This window comes from Emys orbicularis, chromosome 2, assembly GCF_028017835.1.
Source record: "Emys orbicularis isolate rEmyOrb1 chromosome 2, rEmyOrb1.hap1, whole genome shotgun sequence".
NCBI lineage: Eukaryota > Metazoa > Chordata > Testudines > Emydidae > Emys > Emys orbicularis.
Genome location: NC_088684.1, coordinates 206,816,553 through 206,838,847, shown reverse-complemented (window position 1 = coordinate 206,838,847; position 22,295 = coordinate 206,816,553). Strand labels below are relative to the sequence as shown.

Here is a 22,295-nt window from a genome sequence, read left to right as displayed (position 1 = left end):
AGCCATTTCACTGTGAGATTTTAAAAAAATGGAAAGTAGGTTGAATGTTATCTTTAACAGATGGTGTTCTTGTCTTTAATAGACATGTTTTTAAATAAAACTTGCTTCTTTCCTGTAACTTTGTAAACGGAATTTGTCATTCTCCCTTCAGTAAAATGCATATTCTGGGAGTAATGCCAGTGTTCATGTCAAACAATCTTGGATTACTAATCTTGAGAAAATGTTTAATAAGTATACGAATGTTCTAAAAACTTCTGGTTCATTTGATTTTACTGTGAACTTTGCTAACGAGTAAAAAAAAATGATTAAAAACAATCTCTATTTTTCTGTATCCAAAACCTCAGTGACCTTTTGCATCACAGCTGCACTTTTGTATTTCCTCTCAGACAGTGTATTGATGGATGAATAATGAAAAGAAATATGGCAGTGTTGTTCAAAAATGTCTCTCTGGATAACCATTATTTTAAAAAAAATGATTATGGTTTTCAACAGCATTTTCCTTTCTTTACTTTTAGTTAGTGTTGATTTGCTGTACAAGAAACTGGAGAGAGAAGAATTGCATACAAATATGATGTAGAATCAGAAGTGTAGCTTTTTTCTGTCAGCTGTATGATTTACAACTTATTAAAATATTATTTAACTAGGTGAATTTGTTGTTAAAGATGACATGGGCTAATGCCAATAACTGGTTTTTGTCTCGGTTTAATATTTTATTCTTACATTAACACCTTTTATCCAGCAGGATCACAGATCACATTACAGATTCTTTCTATACATTGATATAATTCCCCTATTATCTAAATTAACAACATTTCAGGTGGTGTGTGCAGCCATTCTTCATTAGGAAAGCAACACAGTGTTTTTTAGGAGTTGAAGTGAAGAATGGTTTTCTGCTTGAAACTGTTGTGGGAATGTTGATGTAATGTAAAATGTAATTATTCAAGATAAAATAGCCATGACCACATTTATTTATTTATTTATTTAAATGAAGGTTGTCAGGACCTTAAATGGGATGGGGCCTGGTTATCACTGGTACCACGACTTTGCTTGTATGATAATGCAGCAGTTTAAGTCACCAAGAGTGCTCAATCTTAACATTTTACCTGATTTAATCATGATGAGGCTAGAGCCAGTGAATTTTAAATGAGGGATCTTCAGCTGGTAACTTCTCTTCCCCAGTTAGGGTGACCAGACAGCAAGTGTGAAAAATCGGGACAGGGGGTGGGGGGCAATAGGCACCTATATAAGACAAAGCCCCAAATATCGGGACTGTCCCTATAAAATCGGGACATCTGGTCACCCTATCCCCAGTTGGTTTATCAGAGTATAAATGAGCCAACACTGATCACACTGCAAGTTGCATCCGTTCTCCAGGGTTTTTTCTGGATGAATATTGTAGATGGGTGATGGTGCTCAGAAAGCTTTAGTTTTGAAGGGATTATCATATATTGGTAAAATGTCATTGTATAGTTTTTATAAAGTTTGTGCACGAACCCAGAACACTGGATGGGTACATTTTAAAAAATGAGATGAATAAATAAATAAGAGAAAGATGCCACCTCTATTAGCACAGTGCTTCCTAATAAAACTGAAGAGATACTTGGGGAAGGACCTGGAAGATATGGCAAGGTTTACATCTGCTCCTCTTATTGAGGGTGCATATCTGTCATTTATTCCTAAAGTTCACATTCTTGGTGCATTATTAAATTTCTAACTGCTGTTGAACAACTGTTTACCAGTAATATCTAGGCAAGTCTCTCTTTAATCCCAGTCTGCCCAGAAGATTTCAGCTGTTTCTTACAGACACGGATTTCGATACCATAATCCATGCTTTTCTCAAATTTAATTTACTGCAATGCATTCTGCTCTGGGATCTATACTTATTGCCTGATGGTTTCTGGGTAGAATTTAATTTGTTGGTTTTATCTATATCTTTGAACATACAGGTATGAGAGAGCCAAATGTTTGTTTCCCTGATTCTTGACCCATATCATAACTCAGAGCATCCTAAAGGCTACTTAATGTTTCATTAATAGAGGTTCCGTAGGGATCGCTGTGCTGGCCTCTTGTTACTGGAGTGCATTGAGCTTCAGCTCTCATCCTAACCTGACCAGGAAAGCTCATTAAATCTGGGTGGTGGGAGTGAACAGCATAGAGCTAGTTATATTAGCTTTATACCACTACCCGGGGATTCCCCATACATTAGGGGAATCACTGGCTGCTGTGTTAGGGCAGTTCTCCATCCCCTTTGTGCTCCATGATCTAGCCCAGGGGTCGGCAACCTTTCAGAAGTGGTGTGCCGAGTCTTCATTTATTCACTCTAATTTAAGGTTTCACGTGCCAGTAATACATTTTGACATTTTTAGAAGGTCTCTTTCTATAAGTCTATAATATATAACTAAACTATTGTTGTACACCTCTACCCCGATATAACGCAACCCGATATAACACAAATTCAGATATAATGCGGTAAAGATCAAAGCAAGTTCGATATAACGCAGTTCCACATGTAACGCGGTAAGATATTTTGGCTCCCGAGGACAGCGTTATATCGGGGTAGAGGTGTATGTAAAATAAATAAGGTTTTTAAAATGTTTAAGAAGCTTCATTTAAATTAAAATGCAGAGCCCCCGGAGCAGTGGCCAGGACCCGGGCAGTGTGAGTGCCACTGAAAATCAGCTTGCGTGCCGCCTTCGGCACACATGCCATAGGTTGTCTACCCCTGATCTAGCCCTTAGTTTACAGTAAATAACATTCAAGCAATAAATACTTTCATACTTTGCTCTTGGTACAACAAAGTCAAGTAGTCTGATATTGCTCTTGTAGAATTAAGACTATAACATGTGACTAAAAAGAAATAGCGTTTAAGTTATGTACTTATTTTGGTGAAATCATATTTTGGGGACTTAAAGTTCTGCATAAAACAACTGACCTGGTTCAGGTTCTAGAAGCTTGGGAATCTGGCTACAAAATTTGACTATTAAGTGTTGGAAAAACATGGATAAAATTACAAGGATAGGTAACTTAGAACTACCTTAGGTAGATGAAATGTCAGAAATACTTAAACAACACTAACAAAAATTGTTTTTTTTAATGAAGCCTTTTAAAAAGATTTTGGAACTATTTCACAACTTGGACTAATTCCTTTGTATAATGACTTATCTACAGAATATGAACTAGTATATATGGCTTCATCTTTCTTTACTCCTTTTTTGTTTCTTTTTTGTTTTTAAAGAGCGGTATAGAATCCAGAGTGAACAATTAGAAGACCTTTGGCTAATCACAAAAGAGCTCACTTTTCGTCTTGAAGAACATTTCAAGAAGGAAAATAGCAAAGACTTCACATGTACCTTTTCTGGTTCAGTTCCTTTACAAGAATATTTTGAACTAATTGATTGCCATTTTGAGGTATGTCTCACAATATTTAAGCTGTTGATAGATATGTCATTACTTTCTAATATTCAGTTTTGCTCACTATTAGTTGTCCCTAATCCCTACCACAGTATTTCTGTTTTTTTCCCCAAATGTTAACCGGGGCATCCCCTTGCTACCTTAATGGTGGGCTTCTGATCTAGTGCATTAGAGCCTGCAATGCAGCTGTATTGAAGCTTGGCTTGCCTAGTGGTCTGAATTCAGGAATGGGAATCAGGATGTCTTATCTCTGATTTGACTCCCTTTGTGATGTTGGGCAAGTCACTTAACGTCTCAGTTTTCACATCCGGAAGATGGATATTTATGTCTTTGCTTACTCTCACAGTTCAGGGTAACTGCACCTGTATTCCCCTTCCAGGGTCCATCAAAGGCACTCACTCTAGGCTCCTGGCTCCTCAGCCATCACCTATCTTCTGTAGAGACTGCGTGTGTCTCCCTCCTGACTGGGATTTTGCCAGGCTTCACAGTTCCCTGCCTACACTGTGATATCCTCAGCAAACCAGACTTCCTAGAAGGCTAGTGTCTCCACTCTGCTTTCTCCTTAGAGGTTATGAACAGTGTAATTGCCCACAGTTACAACTTACCACACAGCTCTTTCTAAGCAAGCACATGTATTCTTAAGGTGAAAGCATTACAGACAAAACATATTAGAAACAATAAAAGAACCTACGTGGATGCTAAAAATCTTACCAGAGGTCACCCTAACTCCAAACTTGGGCTCTTGTGGGTATCAGTTCTTCAAAATCCACAGCGGGGTTTTCCCTGCGGTTACTAGTTCATAACTGTCTCTAATTCAGAACCAGAACAACCATGAATAGTTTGATTTTTCTCTTATAAAGCTTGGGCCTTTCATCTTGGTCTCATGTAGCAGGTGACCCATTCCTCAGGGCATAGCTTCAATAATCAAAGGTGGTGTATTCACCTCACCCTAGACGATGAGTTCTCAAACTGGGGGTTGGGACCCCTCAGGGGGTCGTGAGGTTAGTACATGGGGGGTCGCAAGCGGTCAGCCTCCACTCCAAACCCTGCTTTGCCTCCAGCATTTATAATGGTGTTAAATATATAAAAAAGTGTTTTTAATTTATAAGGGGGGGGTCACATTCAGAGACTTGCTATGTGAAAGAGGTCACCAGTACAAAAGTTTGAGAACCACTGCCCTAGACATTCCCCAGGAAAACCACTTAACAAATTTTGTTCCCAAAGTCCCTTCTTGTCTGGCATATTGTTCAGTATAGTCCTTTGAACCCACAGGTCTAACATATGTCCCATTTCCTGCCCCCTCCTCCCCCATCCTGCCGGTGAGAAGTTATATGCAATCCCACCCCACAATAATACAAAAGCCATTAATTTAATACAGTGGACTCTGAAAAGACTTAAACTTAATTCAGTGAGTTCTCCCAAGGATATGGCAGGAAATTGCCATATCTGTCACACTTACATCTCAGAGCTATTAAGATTAATTAACTTTTTTATAAAGGTCTTTGAAGATTAAAAGGTCTGTATTAGTGGTAAGCATTTATTTATTATGGAAGTTAATTTCTGAATAGAAAATTGTTTAAGTCAGTGATGTTTAAATGTAATAAAGCCTAAAATTCTCTAGTGCTTGAAGTCCCACTATTTTAGCCATTACTGTCAAAAATGTAAAGTGTTGTTGAAAATTATTCTAAAAACCATTATTATGTGTTTAATTTCTGGAAGGTGGAGCATGTGTTAGCCTTGAGCAACCCTTGTGATTGGGGAGCATATGGTTTCCCTGGGCAAGTGATACAAGTGGGGATGATACTCTGTGTACTCTCCACATTGTGCATCTGGACAGGAGCTGACCATAATCTGGCTCTAAATTCCTCACTTACTCACTTCATTTTAATGGTGAGACTCGCTCTGGAATTTGTCGCTGGTGATGTGCCAACTTACATTTGCTATTTTTAACAATTTAATGCCATGATATTGAAGCCATGAACGTTTGTTTTGACCGACTCATTTTGTTAACCATAAAAAGTCCCTTTAGACTGAAAAACATTGACTTCCAGTTACCTCTTTTGTTAAGGCAGCATTACAAAATCATCACACACATTTGTTGGCCCAGGCACAAACCCTGCACAGTTTCCCTCCTGACCATGATGATAAAAAAAAAAATCCCAATATTTTAGCTAGCTTGTGTAAATTAAATAAAAAATAAAGTAAACCAAACTAAATGTACTGCCCACCGCCCCAGGTAAGTTAGAATTTGGCAAGCTGCGTGAAAGAGAATAGCTCTTTGAAAACTGTTTCTTTTCAAAGGTAAAATACCGCAGGGTTCTCAACCTTTTTCTTTCTGAGGCCCCCCCACCAACATGCTATAAAAAAACTCCGTGGCCCACCTGCGCCACAACAACTAGTTTTCTGCATATAAAAGCCAGGACCAGCGTTAGGGGGTAGCAAGCAGTGCAATTGCCTGGAGCCTCATGCCACAGAGGCCCCCAGGAAGCTAAGTTGCTCCGGCTTTGATTTCAATCCCAGGTGGAAGGGCTCAGGGCCCCAGACTTCAGCCCCATGCAGTGGGACTTCAGCTTTCTGCCCTGGGCCCCAGCGAGTCTAACACTAGCTCTACTTGGCGGACCCGCTGAAACCTGCTTGTGGCCCCCTCGGGGGCCCCGGACCTCTGGTTGAGAACCACTGAAATACTGTATGTGGGGCAAAGGTGGTGACACATGGACATACGAATTAAAGATAATTTTTAAAAGTTCTGTGGTGCTGTCACATCACTCTGAGACATGGGGCCATCATGGAGAAAGACATAAGTTCCAGTCAGGATACCGTAAAGTTTTGGAAGGATCTGTGTAGGCCCGAGCCTAGCTTCAGAGTCCCCCAGTAGTTTCGCAAAGTGAGTTGCATAAGTGTGCTCCTGCTTCCACCTGACCAATTTTTAGAAAAATGGTGTTGACCAAAATGAGTCAAAAAACAAGAAACACTGGGCACAAATATTTGTGCCTTGGAGTATCATTTCAACCTACATGGGGTTTATTTGACACATGGCTCCAAAAACAGTTTAAAAACTCTATTATAACCAAATCTAATTTTCCTTTTTAGTCACTGTATAACTCTTCTGAGTATGATCATTTTCTTTAATGGCTAATCTAAGACACAGCTCATATGGCTTTAGCCTGTATCCTTTGGCAATAATGGGATATGGCTCATGATGTATTATAGCTCATAGCCCTAGAGTTTTCTCTTTTTTTGGCTGTAGTGTGCTGCCATTTGGGTATTGAAGTTCTCTTGCATGAGAGAAAGCAACAGTCCTGAAACACCCAAAGATGCCAAAGCACGAGCATTACTATATTCTAAATAATGTAACATTTTTATTTGTTTAATTTATTAAATCTTTAGTGTGTGTAAAATTATGGAGAGTGCTACTGAGTGACTTCTGAAAAGGCTGGACTTATTATTAAGCGTTTATAGTCTAGTAGTTGCCCCAAACCGGTAATGCAGATTAGGGCTCCGTTGTCTTGGGTGCTGAGCAAACAGAAAAGAGAGAGAGTCTCTATGCCAGAAACCCTGTAGACATGTATTTTTCTTTGCCTAAATTTTAAGTTTCCGGGGCACATCCCTGCTTCATTTTGTTTCCCCCAAGTGGTTGAGTTGGATCACAGGCCTGTTTTCCATGATATCATTTTAATATTTTATTACATTTTCTCTAGCATCTAGTTATAATGTTTGTGTAAATCTTTGTATCGACCAGCCCAATTCTGCTCCCAGTGAAGCTAGCAAAACTCGCATTAACTATAATCAGAACAGGATCAAACCTAGAGAGATAAAAATAGAAGGTTGCATGTTGTTAATTGGCTAACTTTGACCAATCCTAAATAAATCGTGAAGCCTAAATAAGCCTAAATACATTTTGAAGTTTGAAAAACTGGTGTGATTGTGACTATAGTAAGTTAGCCACCAATTAACATATCATAGCCTTTGTCCATTCTGATGGCTTGTGAAGGTGCATCAGTATTTATTATCTGGTTAAAGAGTCTCCTCTCTCTTGAACAGAGCAAAGTTCTGTTCTGTGTTGTCACGGCAATCCTCATGTTTCCCTCCCTGTTAATTTTGACAGACCCTTTTTTTTTCCGTTTTTTCGGTGCACAGCAAGAGTATCATCTGAGATTTTCTAATTCCCTCTTTATTTCCTCCCACTCTCAAGGGTACTGTTTAGTTTGCTCTAGCTTCCCTGAGCTGTTCTACGTGGATATCATGTTGATTATCCATTATCATGGTTTGTATCTTCTGTTATGCCAGCCTCCTTTTTGCCGTTCCCCTTTTATGGTCACTTGAGAAGCATTAGGGAAGACTAATGTCATATTGCCCATGTCCTGGGAGCAGCACGTCTTGCAATGTTTATTTTGCTGACTTCTGGTATTCGCAGTGTGCCAATCATATGGCGGAAAGTACCTATTTGGAGAACTCCAGTTACTGCTGGAGAGCCAGTTTTTAGAATGTCTTTCTGTTATGTGATTGTTGTGCTATAGGGACTTGTACTGGAAAATAAAATAGAGAGATCATTATACAGATAGCTGTATGAATTTTTATTATCTGGATATTTGATATATCATTTTGCCAAGTTTTTGTGGAAACTGGCTATAACACTTGACCTCCGGATATTTGGGGTGGGGGTGGGAAGGTTTCCCCAAAAAGAGAAAATCTAATCTCAGCAAAGGCAGAATTTATTACTTTAAATCGTGTTCAAAGACAGTCATAACCCTTCTCTTTTTATGCAGTGAGTATTATATTGAATATGTTATACATATGTGCCACAGACACGCATACTGAACTAAGGAGAAGTCCTCATATGCTAGTGGTGACGAGTTAATTTCACTCCTGTCATAAGACCTCATGATGAGATTTTTGTGCCTTATCACAAATTACTGTGGCTGTCAACAATTATTTTCAGTCTCAATAATAGCTGGCATTATTGCAACCCGTTGGTAGATCTCATGATGAATGTGAAATTAACCACACCAATAGAAGCTGCAAATAGTTACTGTGACCATAGAAGGCGGCTGTTTGAATTTATAAATACTCTTAAGTTTTCCAAGAATTTTATTATTGTTCTACCATTTCATTATAAATGTGTGTTTTGAAGGTAAAAATCTATCTACTGGATCAGATTGTTAATCTGAATTTTTGAAACTCCATAAATTATAGCTTCGCTTGAATGCAGAAAAATTTGAAGAACTGTTGTCTGAAAGAGCCATACAATTTAGAGCTATTGAACGACGATTACTAACTCGATTCAAAGACAAAACACCTGCTCCCCTCCAACATCTGGACACCTTGCTAGAAGGAACTTACAGACAGGTCAGTGCTATTTGTTTATGAACCCACTACATTGTTGCTAAAACTCAGTTTCAAGCACATAAGCTGTATTTTCCTGGTTACATTTACCAGCCACGAGACCAGGAAACTGTAATTTGTTTAACCTAATATTCACTGCAAGTTTCCAGATGATTTGCAATGGTTTTATTTAATCTACAACCACAGAATTTCTACTCCTGGGTCACACCAACATAACAGCACATCGTTCTTTCCAAACTGATGTGGATAGTGTAAATATTTTATAGTTCATGTGAAAATATTTTATAGTTCATCGCTTGTATAAATATTTTATGGTGCACTGTAAACTGGTGGGAATGGTTTGGCTGGTGAAACAGTCACAACAAAATAATCTGAGGCTGACCATGTCCTTCCTCAAAGGTTGTTATTTCCTGAAGGTTTCAGAATGCAAGAGCTACGATAAAAGTAGTAAAAACAAATAAGCCCAGTTATCCTGCCAGAAAACAACAGAAAAACCCCAGTGTTGGTTACTACCTGAGCCCATATTGCTTGAGTCATCCCTGTCCCAAGGCATGTTCCTCTTCTGTCTCCCAAGCAGTCACTTTCTTGGCATTTCATGCCTTTCTGCTAGAAAACCTGATTAGTCTGTCATCTCCAGCCTGCCTTGTTGTTGCCTCCTGGTAGGTGCATGGTTCCGAGATGCTTTTAAATTGCATTATTGAATCTAATTTTTAAAAGAACTATCAAACTAAGTCTCATTCAGCACGTGGACAGAATGCTGCACATATTGAAGTCAATGTGGCTTTGCATAGGCAAGCAGTCCTCCTGTGTCCTGAGAGTTGCTGATTCGAGACCTAAGAATATGATCAGAATAAAACAGTTGAAATGAACTGTATTTGATCTGACATTCTGGCTTTATACTTGTGGGGGCAATCAACTCAATATCACATTTCTGACTGAATTTTTTTAAAATCTACTATTGTTGGAAGTTATATGTAGAACTACTGTAACAGAAGGAGAGCAAAGAAATATTTCTCTCTCTTCAATCTATTTACTTTGTATATTTGACAGCATTTTCTGTATAACCAGTTTTACTGTTTCCTCTGTAGAGACAGTCAGTCATTTTCTTTTGTTTGTGTGACTCTCACACTGCCCAGAGGAGAGAGGCTTTTTTAAATTAGGAAAATATGGTACTAAAATCACAATAATTAGCATGGAGATTTGGGCTGGGTTGTTTATAAATGACTAGATTTATTTTGTAAAATATATTGGCATCTTGACAGAAAAGGTTATAACAGCATTCTTATTAGCAGAATTTGTCTTGAATTAAAGTTAGAACTAAACTTTGGTGATAGTTTGGTTCTTGTTAGACATGGTGTAGTGAACAGGGCCGGCTCCAGGCACCAGCCTAGCAAGCAGGTGCCTGGGGCGGCCAATGAAGAGGGGGGCGGCACGTCCGGCCCTTTTGGCGGCAATTCGGCGGCGGGGCCGTCACTCCCTCTGGGAGCAAAGGACCTGCTGCCGAATTGCTGCCGTAGAATGAAGCGGCGGTAGAGCTGCCGCCGCGATCGCGGCTTTTTTTTTTTTGCGCTGCTTGGGGCGGCAAAAAGGCTAGAGCCGGCCCTGGTAGTGAAAGGACTTTGCTTCATAGAATCATAGAAGATTAGGGTTGGAAGAGACCTCAGGAGGTCATCTAGTCCAACCCCCTGCTCAAAGCAGGACGAACCCCAACTAAATCATCCCAGCCAGGGCTTTGTCAAGCCAGGTCTTAAAAACCTCTAAGGATGGAGATTCCACCATCTCCCTAACTAACCCATTCCAGTGCTTCACCATCCTCCTAGTGAAATAGTTTTTTCTAATATCCAACCTAGACCTCCCCCACTGCAACTTGAGACATTTGCTCCTTGTTCTGTCATTTGCCACCACTGAGCACAGCCTAGCTCCATCCTCTTTGGAACCCCTCTTCAGGTAGTTGAAGGCTGCTATCAAATCTCCCCTCACTTTTCTCTTCTGTACACTAAATAAGCCCAGTTCTCTCAGCCTCTTCTCATAAGTCATGTGCCCCAGCCCTCAAATCATTTTCGTTGCCCTCCGCTGGACTCTCTCCAATTTGTCCACATCCTTTCTGTAGTGGGGGGCCCAAAACTGGATGCAATAGTCCAGATGTGGCCTCGCCAGTGCTGAATAGAGGGGAATAATCACTTCCCTCGATCTGCTGGCAATGCTCCTACTAATGCAACCCAATATGCTGTTAGACTTCTTGGCAACAAGGGCACACTGTTGACTCATATCCAGCTTCTCGTCCACTGTAATCCCCAGGTTCAGTTTGGTGTTTTGTTCTTAATTTGTTGTTGAAGCCAAACCCAAAGAACTGAGCATGAGTTTTAACCCTACATAGGCTGGAGCAGGAGATGTGCCTCCTGCTCATGTAATGAACCTATCTAGGTATTTTATCCCATGCTCATCACCACACCTTACAAGAAAGTAAAACATGGTTCATTGCCCACTTCTGCAGTTATGGTTTTGTAATTCCTTCAAATAGGCTAAAACTTTTCAAAGCATCTGTTTGTTCAAACCCAAAGCAATGTTGATATCCTAGCTAGTCTGTCTCCTGGTTCTTTAAATTGGTGTAAGTGATGATTGGTTGAGTCCTGAAGCTCCCTAAGAAGTTTTGCTAGAATGGAAAGCAATTTATTGATTTATTTATTTTGCTGTTTCATTATTTATTTTGCCGTTTGGGTCAGGGAAGGAAACAATGGGTGAATGTGGAATTGTTTGGTGACATTTTCTATACTTGCTAAGACCTTTCTTCCTTTTTTCTTCTTCTTTGCAACTTCTGCTCAATCCTTTGTTTTTCTGGACTACTTGAGGAAATGTATCTAAGTAATAACAATAGCTTAAAATATTGGGCAGAGGGAAGGTGATATATCACTAAAAATTAAATAATCGAGCTGGGTAAATAGGAATAGCACAAACCTCACTCTCCAAGTCCCCTTAAACATGTGATCATTGTGATATTGGAATGAATGTTACAGTACTTTTTAAAAATTGTCTTTCATTTCATTAGAAATTTTAAACTAAGAGTAAATGTGTTTAAAATTTTCTTTGGGGAAAAATTATTTATTTGAGGACCATAATTTATAAACTATTTGGTAACTTTCATTAACGCAGAACATCTGCAATGGGACTGAAGAGTGGTGGCCTGATTCAGCATACAGTAAAGTCAATGGGAATGACTGCACCACGACTAAAGGTGGGGCAGAATTTGTGTGGGCTTACCCAAAGAAGGACAGCTCTGCTTTGTGGTTGGGGGTGGGGGGGAGAGAGGAAGAACGTCAGAAACTGCTGCAAACCACAGGGCTGTATACCCAGACAAAGACTCCCATTGACTTCAGGGGGCTTTGGATGAAGCCTTGAATGAATGAGGAAGTCAATACAAAAATCTTAAATTTCTTTGTATCAGAGTATATATTCTGGAGAAATGCCACTGATTAAGTCATTCAAATATTTACATAAAATAGGGTTTATGATTCTCATTTGCTGTGTTTTATTAATCATCTCTCTCTCCTTTTTATATTAAAACCACTCGTATAATATGGGAAATAAGATTTAAATGCAACTCTGTTATTGCAGTTTTGTTGTAGCCGTGTTGGTCCCAGCATACTAGAGAGACAAGGTGGGTGAGGTAATATCTTTTATTGGACCAACTTCTGTTGGTGAGAGAGACAAGCTTTTGAGAGACAAGCTGTCACTTTGTTATTCTTCATTGTCTGGGTATACTGCAAGAAGGACAGGAGACTTGTTATGGGTTTTAATCAGGCTGCAACTTTATTATATAGATCTCTGGGACTACCCGGCAGATAAAGTGTACAGTGCAGGCAAATCCATGCTTATTTAAATTATTTCTCTGGGGCTTTCACCAGTCCCCCTTTGTTTAATCCATGCTTATTCAACTCAGTTTTCTGGGGCTTTCACCAACCCCCCTTTGTTTCCATCCAGGTTCCCCAGCCGACCCATGGCTTGGACCTGATCATCCACCAGCCTCATGAGAGGGTTTAGGCGGGCTATGAGAACTGAGGGGGTTGGCTCCCTGCCTTGCCAGTCATAGGAGTCCCCGAACCTCCTCCCCCGTTCTGTTCCTTTATCCAGGACCTCCTTTAAGTCCTTTACCAAGCCATTTATCTGGTCACTGACTGCCCTCCCTATGGAGTACCTGCACTGAACATCCACCCAGTATTACAAAATAAGTTGCTACATATGGCCTACCACCTTTTCTATTGACCAGAAAAGGTCCATCCTCACACGTGCTGAGAGGAAGGCAAAAAAATCACACTCCACTGAAGCCAATTCTGGTGGTGTGGGAAAAATTCCTTCCCAGCCCGCCTTTAAAAGTGGCGACTAGAGTAATGCCCACAGAAGGTCCTAACCCAGCCTGCCATTCGCCTCCACTAGGGGAGGGAGGGTGGGTGTTGGCTTCCTTGCTGCTTGGACATAGAGACTTGTCCCACCCATGTTTCATATCTTTATGCACATTCCTGGGGGAAGGGTGTGTGAGTCACCGCTGCAAAGCACCTTTTACAGCAGTTTCTGACCTTCCTTCTCTCCCCTCCCCCCCCACCAACCACAAAGCAGAACTGCCTTCTCTGGGTAAGCCCAGACAAATTTTGCCCCACCTTTAGTTGTGTTGCAGTCATTGGTGATCAGTCACAAATGAAAAGTTTATTCGCATTGGTTTTTTTTTTTTTTTATTGCCCTGTCTAGTTGGCATGTAGAGATAGGAAGGCTGTGTAGTTGCAATGCTACTTTTTCACAACTGTGTTATCATGCAAACCTTTCGTTATAATAGGGGTAGCAAAATTGAAAAGAATGAGAGCATCATATCTACATGTTGACAGAGTTAATGAAATCTATAGGAAAAATATAAGCATTTGGTCTAGACTGCTTAGCCCTTCCATAGAAGCGTAGCTTGGAGGTAGGAGTAAGGAGTTTCTGCTTTAGGTGGTTTGGGTAAAAGCAGAACAACATTTCAGTAACTTCACTCTTATTACTGCTCTGGGGTTCATGGTATCCCAAATGAGGGAAGCAGTTGTGCAAGTAGAAATCATTTCTTGCCAGTACTGCACTCACAGGAGGGACACAAGGGGGAGCACGTGACTCCGCCCTGCCCCCAGCCTGGGGCCTCGCCTTCTGCCAAGTGAAGGGAAGTATGTTCTCACTGAGAAAGATGATGTTTGGAATCACATGGGCAAGTTACATGTCCATCACCCCCACCCATATTCTAGTTAGAATGTTCACAGGAAAAGTCTATTAAGTGTAGACAGGCATTTTCCAGGGTCCATTGTGAGCTAAGTGTTCCTTAATGGGCCATTCGACTTGACTTATCCCTTCATGTGCTGGCTAAATACCTTGTGGGCATTACCCCAGGAGCAAACATGTAGTAAACATAGCTAATATTCATAACTTCAGATACCAAGATGATACGTGCACAGAAATCGCATAATCCTAAGTACCAGCTATTTCACGTACATGACTATTCCCAAAAGAGATTCTGAAAAATCATACCGTGTACTTGAGACCCTATGTGCCAGCACCATGCCCCACTAGAATTTTGTTATCTGTTATGTAACAACAGAGATGAAGCCAATGACATAACTGTTTAGGCTAAAAGGGCAAGGTTAATTTTTAGCTGTTCAGGTGTGACTGAGGGCTGGTCTACACTAACCCCCCAATTCGAACTAAGATACGCAACTTCAGCTACGTGAATAACGTAGCTGAAGTCGACGTACCTTAGTTCGAACTTACCGTGGTCCAGACGCGGCAGGCAGGCTCCGCCGTCGACTCCGCATACTCCTCTCGCCGAGCAGGAGTACCGGAGTCGACGGCGAGCACTTCTGGGTTCGATTTATCGTGTCCAGACAAGACGCGATAAATCGAACCCAGAAGTTCGATTGCTTGCCGCCGAACCAGCGGGTAAGTATAGATGTACCCTGAGTGTCACAGGGTCCGCACAAGTCTCCGCCCCCTCGAGCCTGTGCCCTGCGTTGGCTGGTTCTATAAAGAGTCCCCACGCCTTCTTGGTGCTTCACCCTTGTGTCTTTATTTACAGTGCAACTGTGTAGTCTCCCTTATTCCCCCAACAGCTATTCCCATTCAGACCCTTCCCAGGGTCTAACCACCGTGAGGCTCCCTGCCTTTGGTGAGGAGACAGAGATGTAAGCCTCCTATCCCCTCCCAGGCTAGCCTCCTCACTGAGCTTTCTCCAGGGCTTTTATAGCCCTCCCCTTCCTCAGCCCAGCTGTCTCTACTTAGCTCAAGTCATTGCTATGAGCCGGCCCTCGTTAGAGCCTGCAGCTGAGCTCTCTGCTGGCTGCCCGGGCCCCTGCATCTGGCTTCCCTACCAGAACGCAGGGCTTGGCCAGCATTTTGGCAGGGCATTCAAGGGGGTTTACCCCAGCCCTGCCACACAGAGCCTTTAGTTAGTGAGGGCATACTGGCTGGCACACATTTCAGGTTAATGGCCTTCAGTGTTCCTTTTCAGTTACCAGGTTTATGAACATAAAAAAGTTATGTGCTGAGGTGGTTTAAAGCATAACCCGGGTTTTTAGGTTTGCAAATCTGTGAACCTTTGCTTCCTAGAGATTTTATTATTATTATTTATTTTATTTAATTTTTTTTGCTGGTCATAATTTGGGAGGCTATCCTCTCTGCCCTCTGCTCATGAGGTTATGTATGTGTCTTGTAGCACTTTTCTGAACACCAGTAGGAAGGATTTTTTCCCCCCCACTAAGTGGGGACTGATTCTTTTCTCTTAGAAGGCATGTAATTTTTTCAGGTGCACACTGATTAACACAGAAAACAATTGGTGCTGTTAAACTTTCTTCAAATTCCACAGAAAATTAAGTTCAGCTATATTTTCCAGTACAGTGATGAAATGGGTGTTTGTATACACAAACATCAACATGCTTAATTGCTCACTTCCCCCCCCCCCCAAATATGTAGTATTTCTGTCTGTTTATATGGAATATGGGAGTTGGGTGAGGAGCCATTTCAGCATATGTATGACTTATTAAAAGACAAATTTTAAGTAGAACTGTATCCTAAACTGCATTATGGTATTGTACCCAAACATTTCATTTCAATGCGAGATTCAACTTCCTTTATAGGACCAGAACAGACTCCTGAAACTCTTTCAACAAAAATGGTCCATAGTCATGCAAATAGTCCCATTGTCTTCAGTGGGATTGATCAAACGATTAAGGGTTTACAGGATTCGATTCCAAGTTTAATTGTTCTGGATGAAACTGCCAATGCCTGAGCTGTCAGATCAGAAGGAGCTTCATTTGAATAAATGTGGGCAGATGTGTGATAATTCGTAGCTTTGTTGTTAAGATGAGGAACAAATTTTCAGCAAAGTTCTTGGCAGATTCCTGAGGCAGGTGGTTTAAGGCCGTCAGTGTCCGGAATTATAATCTTCACTTATAGTTCTCTCACCCACAAAGCTGGAAAATGAGGCATATGTTTTCTTTGTTTTGCTATTCCAGTTCCAGTTAAGAAAATGCATGTTAGACTAGTTTGGATGCAAAGAAGAATTCTATGTACACTGGGGACAACACGTGATTCCTGTCATGCTGCAGAACTGGGCTGACCTCAGAATCCAAACATCCTCTGGTCAATGCAAGCAGAGGCATTCCTCTAATGATTTGGACTTGATGTGTTGCAGTATGAATGTCATGGATAAGTCAGACCAATGGGGAGAAACAGAATCAAAAACACTGTTTAAACACCTTCCGTCTCCCCTCCCATCCTCTCTGGCTAACAAACTTAAACAAAACCTTTGTTTGTCTGTTAGCGTATGTATTGTGCTGTTAAAGACATATAAAGAATGAATGTCCTCCCTAGCCGTGTTCTGCACCTTTAGTCTTTCCAGTACCCTGTACCCACTAAAAATCTCTTGCCAGTACTGCGTACTGGAGGGTACCGTTCTACTTGCACTACTGGGGGCAAGAGAAAAAAGAAAATGAGAAGAACTCCATGTCACCTGCACAGCTGCCAGGATTATGCTGCATGCTTGTGAAGGTGCAACAGTGCACATGTTGCCTCTCTGCCCCAGGAACATTCCAGTAACTCTGCACTGCCTCTAACTCAAAACTGTCTCCAAGTGCCACACTCTGGCCTTTGACTTTTCCCATTACCCTTTTAATATAAAGATTTTGGGGGGAGGATGATTGTAAAAACAACAGCTTCTACAAGTATTCCAAACTTTTTCCTCTAGAAGTTGGCAATTTGAAGTTTGTGAGAATAGCTTATTTGGTATTACCCATTATACACGTTTTAAGTCACTCTGAGACAGAGACTGTTTGAACTGGGACTTAGACCTAGTCTTCTTAAAGTTTTTGTACTGTGGTATAATTATTTTGATAATGGATTGGACTTTTTACTGAAAGTTATACTGGTACAACACCTAGTGCAGATACAGTTATACTGGTATAAAGGTGCCTTAGAGTAGTGTAGGTTATTCCCTTTCTTGTATGAGCATTGCTATACTGATATACATATAAAATATATCAGTGTGTGTGTGTGTGTGTGTGTGTGTGTGTGTGTGTGTGTGTGTGTGTGTGAGAGAGAGAGAGAGAGAGACCTAATGATGATTAGTACCCAGCTAGTAGTTTACTTCCCAGATATGTTGGTATCTGTTTTAAATGAATTGTGTGTAATCTTTTATCTTTGCATTCCTTTTATGTCATGGTGTATATTTCAGAATGAACTTCTAAATCATGATTTCCATAATGCATGTGGAATTTAAATGCTAATTTTCAGCTTTACAAAATAATTAGGTACAAAGTTACTTATTTGAGTGAAAATACAATCTCCTGAGCCAGAGAAAATTAATCAAACCACACTTGTTTCCTTTGTAAAAATACATTTTTGTGATCTAATCTTTTTTTTATTAGTCCTTGGAGATGTAGAACTTGATACATCCTGCCTCAGTGTATAATAAAACTATTAATGGGTCCATTATAAGGAAATGGCAATCTTATCTCTACATGATGGGAGCAAAACATATAAATAGCCTTCAACTGTCTATAATTGTGAGAGGTTTTCTTTCGGTTGTGTTTTCTGTCTTCCTGTTTAATCTTGTCTGGTGTAATTATTCTTTTTGTATTAGTGTCCTATAAATGTAGTTCTAATAGATTTGATTGAATACTGGCAATTGTAGCAGCTACATATCTCTCTTAGACAGGAAAAAAAGAGCTATTACACTGGAAAGTATAAAATCATTATGAACAACAGAAGAAAAAAATTTCATTCTCGCATGAGGTTACCATGAAAATAGTGGGTTACAACTGATGGATTTGTGTCTCTGTGAATTATAGTGCCCTGAGTGGTGGTTGAAAGGACCAAACACAGCAGAATACAATATTAGCTCTCATTTTAAGAAAGGATTTTGTCTGACAAATGTATGGAAAACTGAGCTGCACATGAGGTTGTGTAAAAGGTTTGTCAACTTAAAAAAGGCTATGAATATTGAACAAGACTGAAGCATTCTTAGTGTATTTTTGTAAATTGTGTGTGTTGTGTGTGATACTCACTTGTGTTATGTGTTGTTTGCTTGAAAGGGTAATGTGGTCTTTATAAGATGTTTTCTGCCATCCAAGCTAAAAGCTTTTTTGTAGCTTGATAATAGCTGAAGTCTTAATTCCCAGAAAAGGAACCAGATCTTTGCATCTTGACATGCATTGTTAGGATTTTCATGCATTAGCTGGAGTCACTAATAGACATCATGGGGGAAGAAATTTATATGCCAACTGGTCCTTTTAGTCCACATGGATTTTAGCCCAGTAGATCTAAATGGTGCAAAGGCCCATCAGCCATGTCTAGAACGCCCATACAATGCCAATTTTGGGGGAAGGGATAGGGAGGATTATGGATGCTTTATTACAGAGATCTTTTGTGAGGAGTGGGATAGAGTCCCTCTCAGTGATATCTCTGCTATAGTCGATTCTGTACAACCAAGCTGAAATATTTGAGTCTTTGGGCCTTCTGTTTTTGAGTAGTGTGTCGCAGGAATTTGTCTCAGAATTCATAACTTAATTGTAAAGATTTTAATCATACAGAATTTAGGGATTTCGTGGCAACTTAACTCTGTTCCTTTGCACATCTTTCCTCGCATAACCATAAAACATAGACTAAAACTTAGAAAAATTGGCTATTAAACAGTAAGCTTGCCTCAGTCTTAACTATAGTGGTGCTCCTAACCCACTATAAAAAGTGAAATACTACCTAATGTAATGGTTCTCTACATTGTTTGACTGGTAGCACACTTTAATTCACACATTTTAAGCAGTTCCTTTCTAAATTTAAAAGTCCCTACTTGCCATTAGTGGGGAAACCTAACTTGCTTTTTTGTTAGAGCTGCTAGAACTGGAGTTCAGCGGCTGTTAGTGCAAACTCACTTCCTTTTCTCCAGACTTCAGTTGTTCTCTTATGTTGTTGTTTATTTCCATCCTTGTTGGAAAGCTTATCTCTCAGGAATACATAGTTGCAAAGAGCAACAACAATAACACAGCTTGAGTGATACAATTTCACTGTGTTTTCTCTACAAGCACCTAGAATTTGTCCAATGCCATTCACTCTACTTTATCTTTAGCATATGCTCTGTCTATCTTGGCTAGTTGCTCCTTGAGGGAGACTGCACATGCATCACAGCTTAAACAGATTCATGTGTACATGAGTTTCTCACCTAATATAACTCTGTTACTTGCAGTGATGGAGAGGTGGTCATAGTTTACTGTTTCCAGTTAAGTCTGCATCAGCAGCGAATGGGAACATACCTGATTCCAAACTTCCTGCCTCTAAATGTCATCTTCAAAAAGTTAATTTCATATGAAACCTACCAGTATTTCCACCTTGCATACTTGCAGTGAGTCGGTTCACATAACTAGCAGTATTGGCACCGAAAAATCACCTATTAGAAGGTCAACAAACATTGGCTCTTCCTGAAATACCATGAGTTCTCCCTTACTTTGAACAAGGAACATTCCCCAAGAGAAACCCATCTTACTTCTGTATGTAGTAACAAACTCTGATAGTCTGTTCCTTTATGCAACAAACCAAAAATGGTGAGACTTCTGGATATTTATTTTATGAGGCTGTGTCATTTTCACAACTGCCCAAACACTTACCTTAGTTCAGTGGGCACTGTTGTGGTAATACGGCATTTAATATGAAGAATGCAGTGAGTCACCAGTATTAATGGATTTCTTTTTCTTTCCTTCACCATTGATCCCAGTCCCTTCATGTTTCTGTCGTCATAGCCATTCTATCTGTCCTGACAGCAACATAATTGGCCCAAAGAATTACTCCTCCTTTCAGGTTGTGACAATTCTTGGGGCACCAAGGGCTTTGAGTCATCTTGTTGCCACCTGCCCCCAATGTAAGGGAGTCTTGCCTGTGCCAACTGGGTGTTGGCTTTCAGCCACTCAAGTACTCTTTCCTATCTAGGGAAATAGATTCTCATGCCAAAGTTCAGTCTTTTCCAGCATTTGCTGGCCCCAAGGAGCCATGACCCAATTATTTCTGAAGCATCCCCATTCATTCAAGGTACCTCATCAATGAATGGATGTCTTTCTCCACCCTGTGCAATACTGAATCAGTCTTTTATCTTTAATCACAGACAGGACTATTCCTTCACTGTCATATAGTTCCTTTTCACTTCCAAGCAGTTTCAATGTTTATAGTTTCTTTGATGGTTTTCCATTGACTTTGCTGGGTTGCAGTGATGGACAATTAAGCAAAACATTATGTAATCCACTGGCTAGGAAGAGGTGACAACACCCTCCCAATTGAATGCCATCACTGAGACATACTATTCCCTAGTGACTCACACCAAGACCATATGGGCATAATTTTCAGTATAGTTACATTATTCCTTAATATTCCCTGTACACACATATTGCAATGATTATCAGTACAGTATTGGTAAGTGACAAGCTTTCAGAGATCTCACATACTACTCTTGATAGATAAATACCATGAAAGTGGCATATTAGGTGTAGTGAGTTTGTCATGTCTGAGACATGAGTTGCTTGTAAAGAACAGTGAATCCTTTGCCATTTGGCACCAATGGGTCTGTAACACAGGTAGACATTTGTTAAGCTTTTGAAAATATTTGCAAGTTGTCCACTCTGATAATTCCTTGCAAAAGAGTTTAGCTTTTTGACATTGTCCTCATTCATGAAGTCACTATTTGAGGCCTACCTACTTTTATCCACTGATTGGTCCAATAGAAGTGCAGATCTTCTGGCAGCTTCTGTATTGTGGGCTGATGGTGAACTCTGCACATGTCTTCAGAGCACTGACTGATTGCATCATTAAACAATGGAACTTTAGAGCAGGCATTTATTTAGATTTATGTTTCAGTGAATTTAACTTTACACTTGAATACCTTTTTGCACAAGTAGGTTATGTTAATTAAAACCTCTGTTCTTTTAATCATGCACAAATAAAGCCTTAAATCTCCAACCCCACCAAACAGCCGTGTTCAGAATAGAACATCATGTGGTCTGCTGTCAAAATCAGCCAGTGATGGAAAGAGCATCAAAGTCCACAGATATCCTGAAACCAAGATTGCTATTTAAAAAAAGTAGTCTTTTGTATGTTGTTGCAACCATATATTACTAACTACTGTATCAGTATGTGAAAGAAAGAGAGGTGAATGAGGGTTATTTCAGAGCTCAAATATCTCTCCATCCCTATTAGATACACCTGACTATTTCCCATCTTCACTGAGAATTTCATGTGATGGAATGGATATTGTTCCAGGGTACAGCCTTGACTTGCTCCCTAAATTAGACTATATATGGGAAAGAACTGTTCTTTTCTTTGCGTGTGTGTTTCTCACTGAACTTGAATCTCACGGCATACTCAAGCTGTGATGGTGGCATATTGTTTGAGAACCACATACCTACCAAAATACTTCTCTGGTTATGTGGGGAAAGGCAGTTTCTTTATATTATTTGCTGAATGCTATGTGATCTTGCATGGTATTTTTTCAGTAATGTAGTAAGTGTCCCTCCACCTGTTGTAATACACATGCATTAGGCCAGTGTGTGTGTGTGTGTGTGTCTGTCTTTCTCTAGAAATCTTGACTTTGAACTTCCTGACACATACATGATTTAAATGCAGTCTTTACTCGTGATGGGGTACCAATTCATATCCTGGAGAATTTTACTTGAGTAAGGACTGAGTGATTGGGCCTATAGTGTTTTGCATGATTTCCTTTAAAAAAAAATCAAATGCAAAAGCATTAAAAAGATAAGGCATTATAGAGTTCTGATGGAAACTGTTTCCAGTCTTACCTATAACAACTCTACCTCAAAGGAACAATTTTTGTCTCTAGAGTTTAAATTGATACTCAGGATGGTGTAAAAGTTAAGTTACAAATAAACAAAAGCTAATCATACATAAGTACATTCTGTCAAGAATAAATAAAAATCACTAAGCCTTATGAGGACAGTGCAGAATACACCAATGGCCAGATTTTGATACTCTTGTTGAGTATT

The 22,295-nt window shown here is 40.1% G+C and overlaps 1 protein-coding gene across 1 annotated transcript in view; it reads left to right on the top strand.

Annotated features, from left to right (window-relative positions):
* Positions 1-22,295, top strand: part of BBS9 (Bardet-Biedl syndrome 9) — a 240,197-nt gene that overhangs the window by 115,773 nt on the left and 102,129 nt on the right. The window contains exons 18-19 of the mRNA XM_065399981.1: positions 3,236-3,408; positions 8,605-8,757. Coding sequence (XP_065256053.1) covers positions 3,236-3,408; positions 8,605-8,757 — 326 coding nt within the window. The remainder of the gene's footprint in view (positions 1-3,235; positions 3,409-8,604; positions 8,758-22,295) is intronic.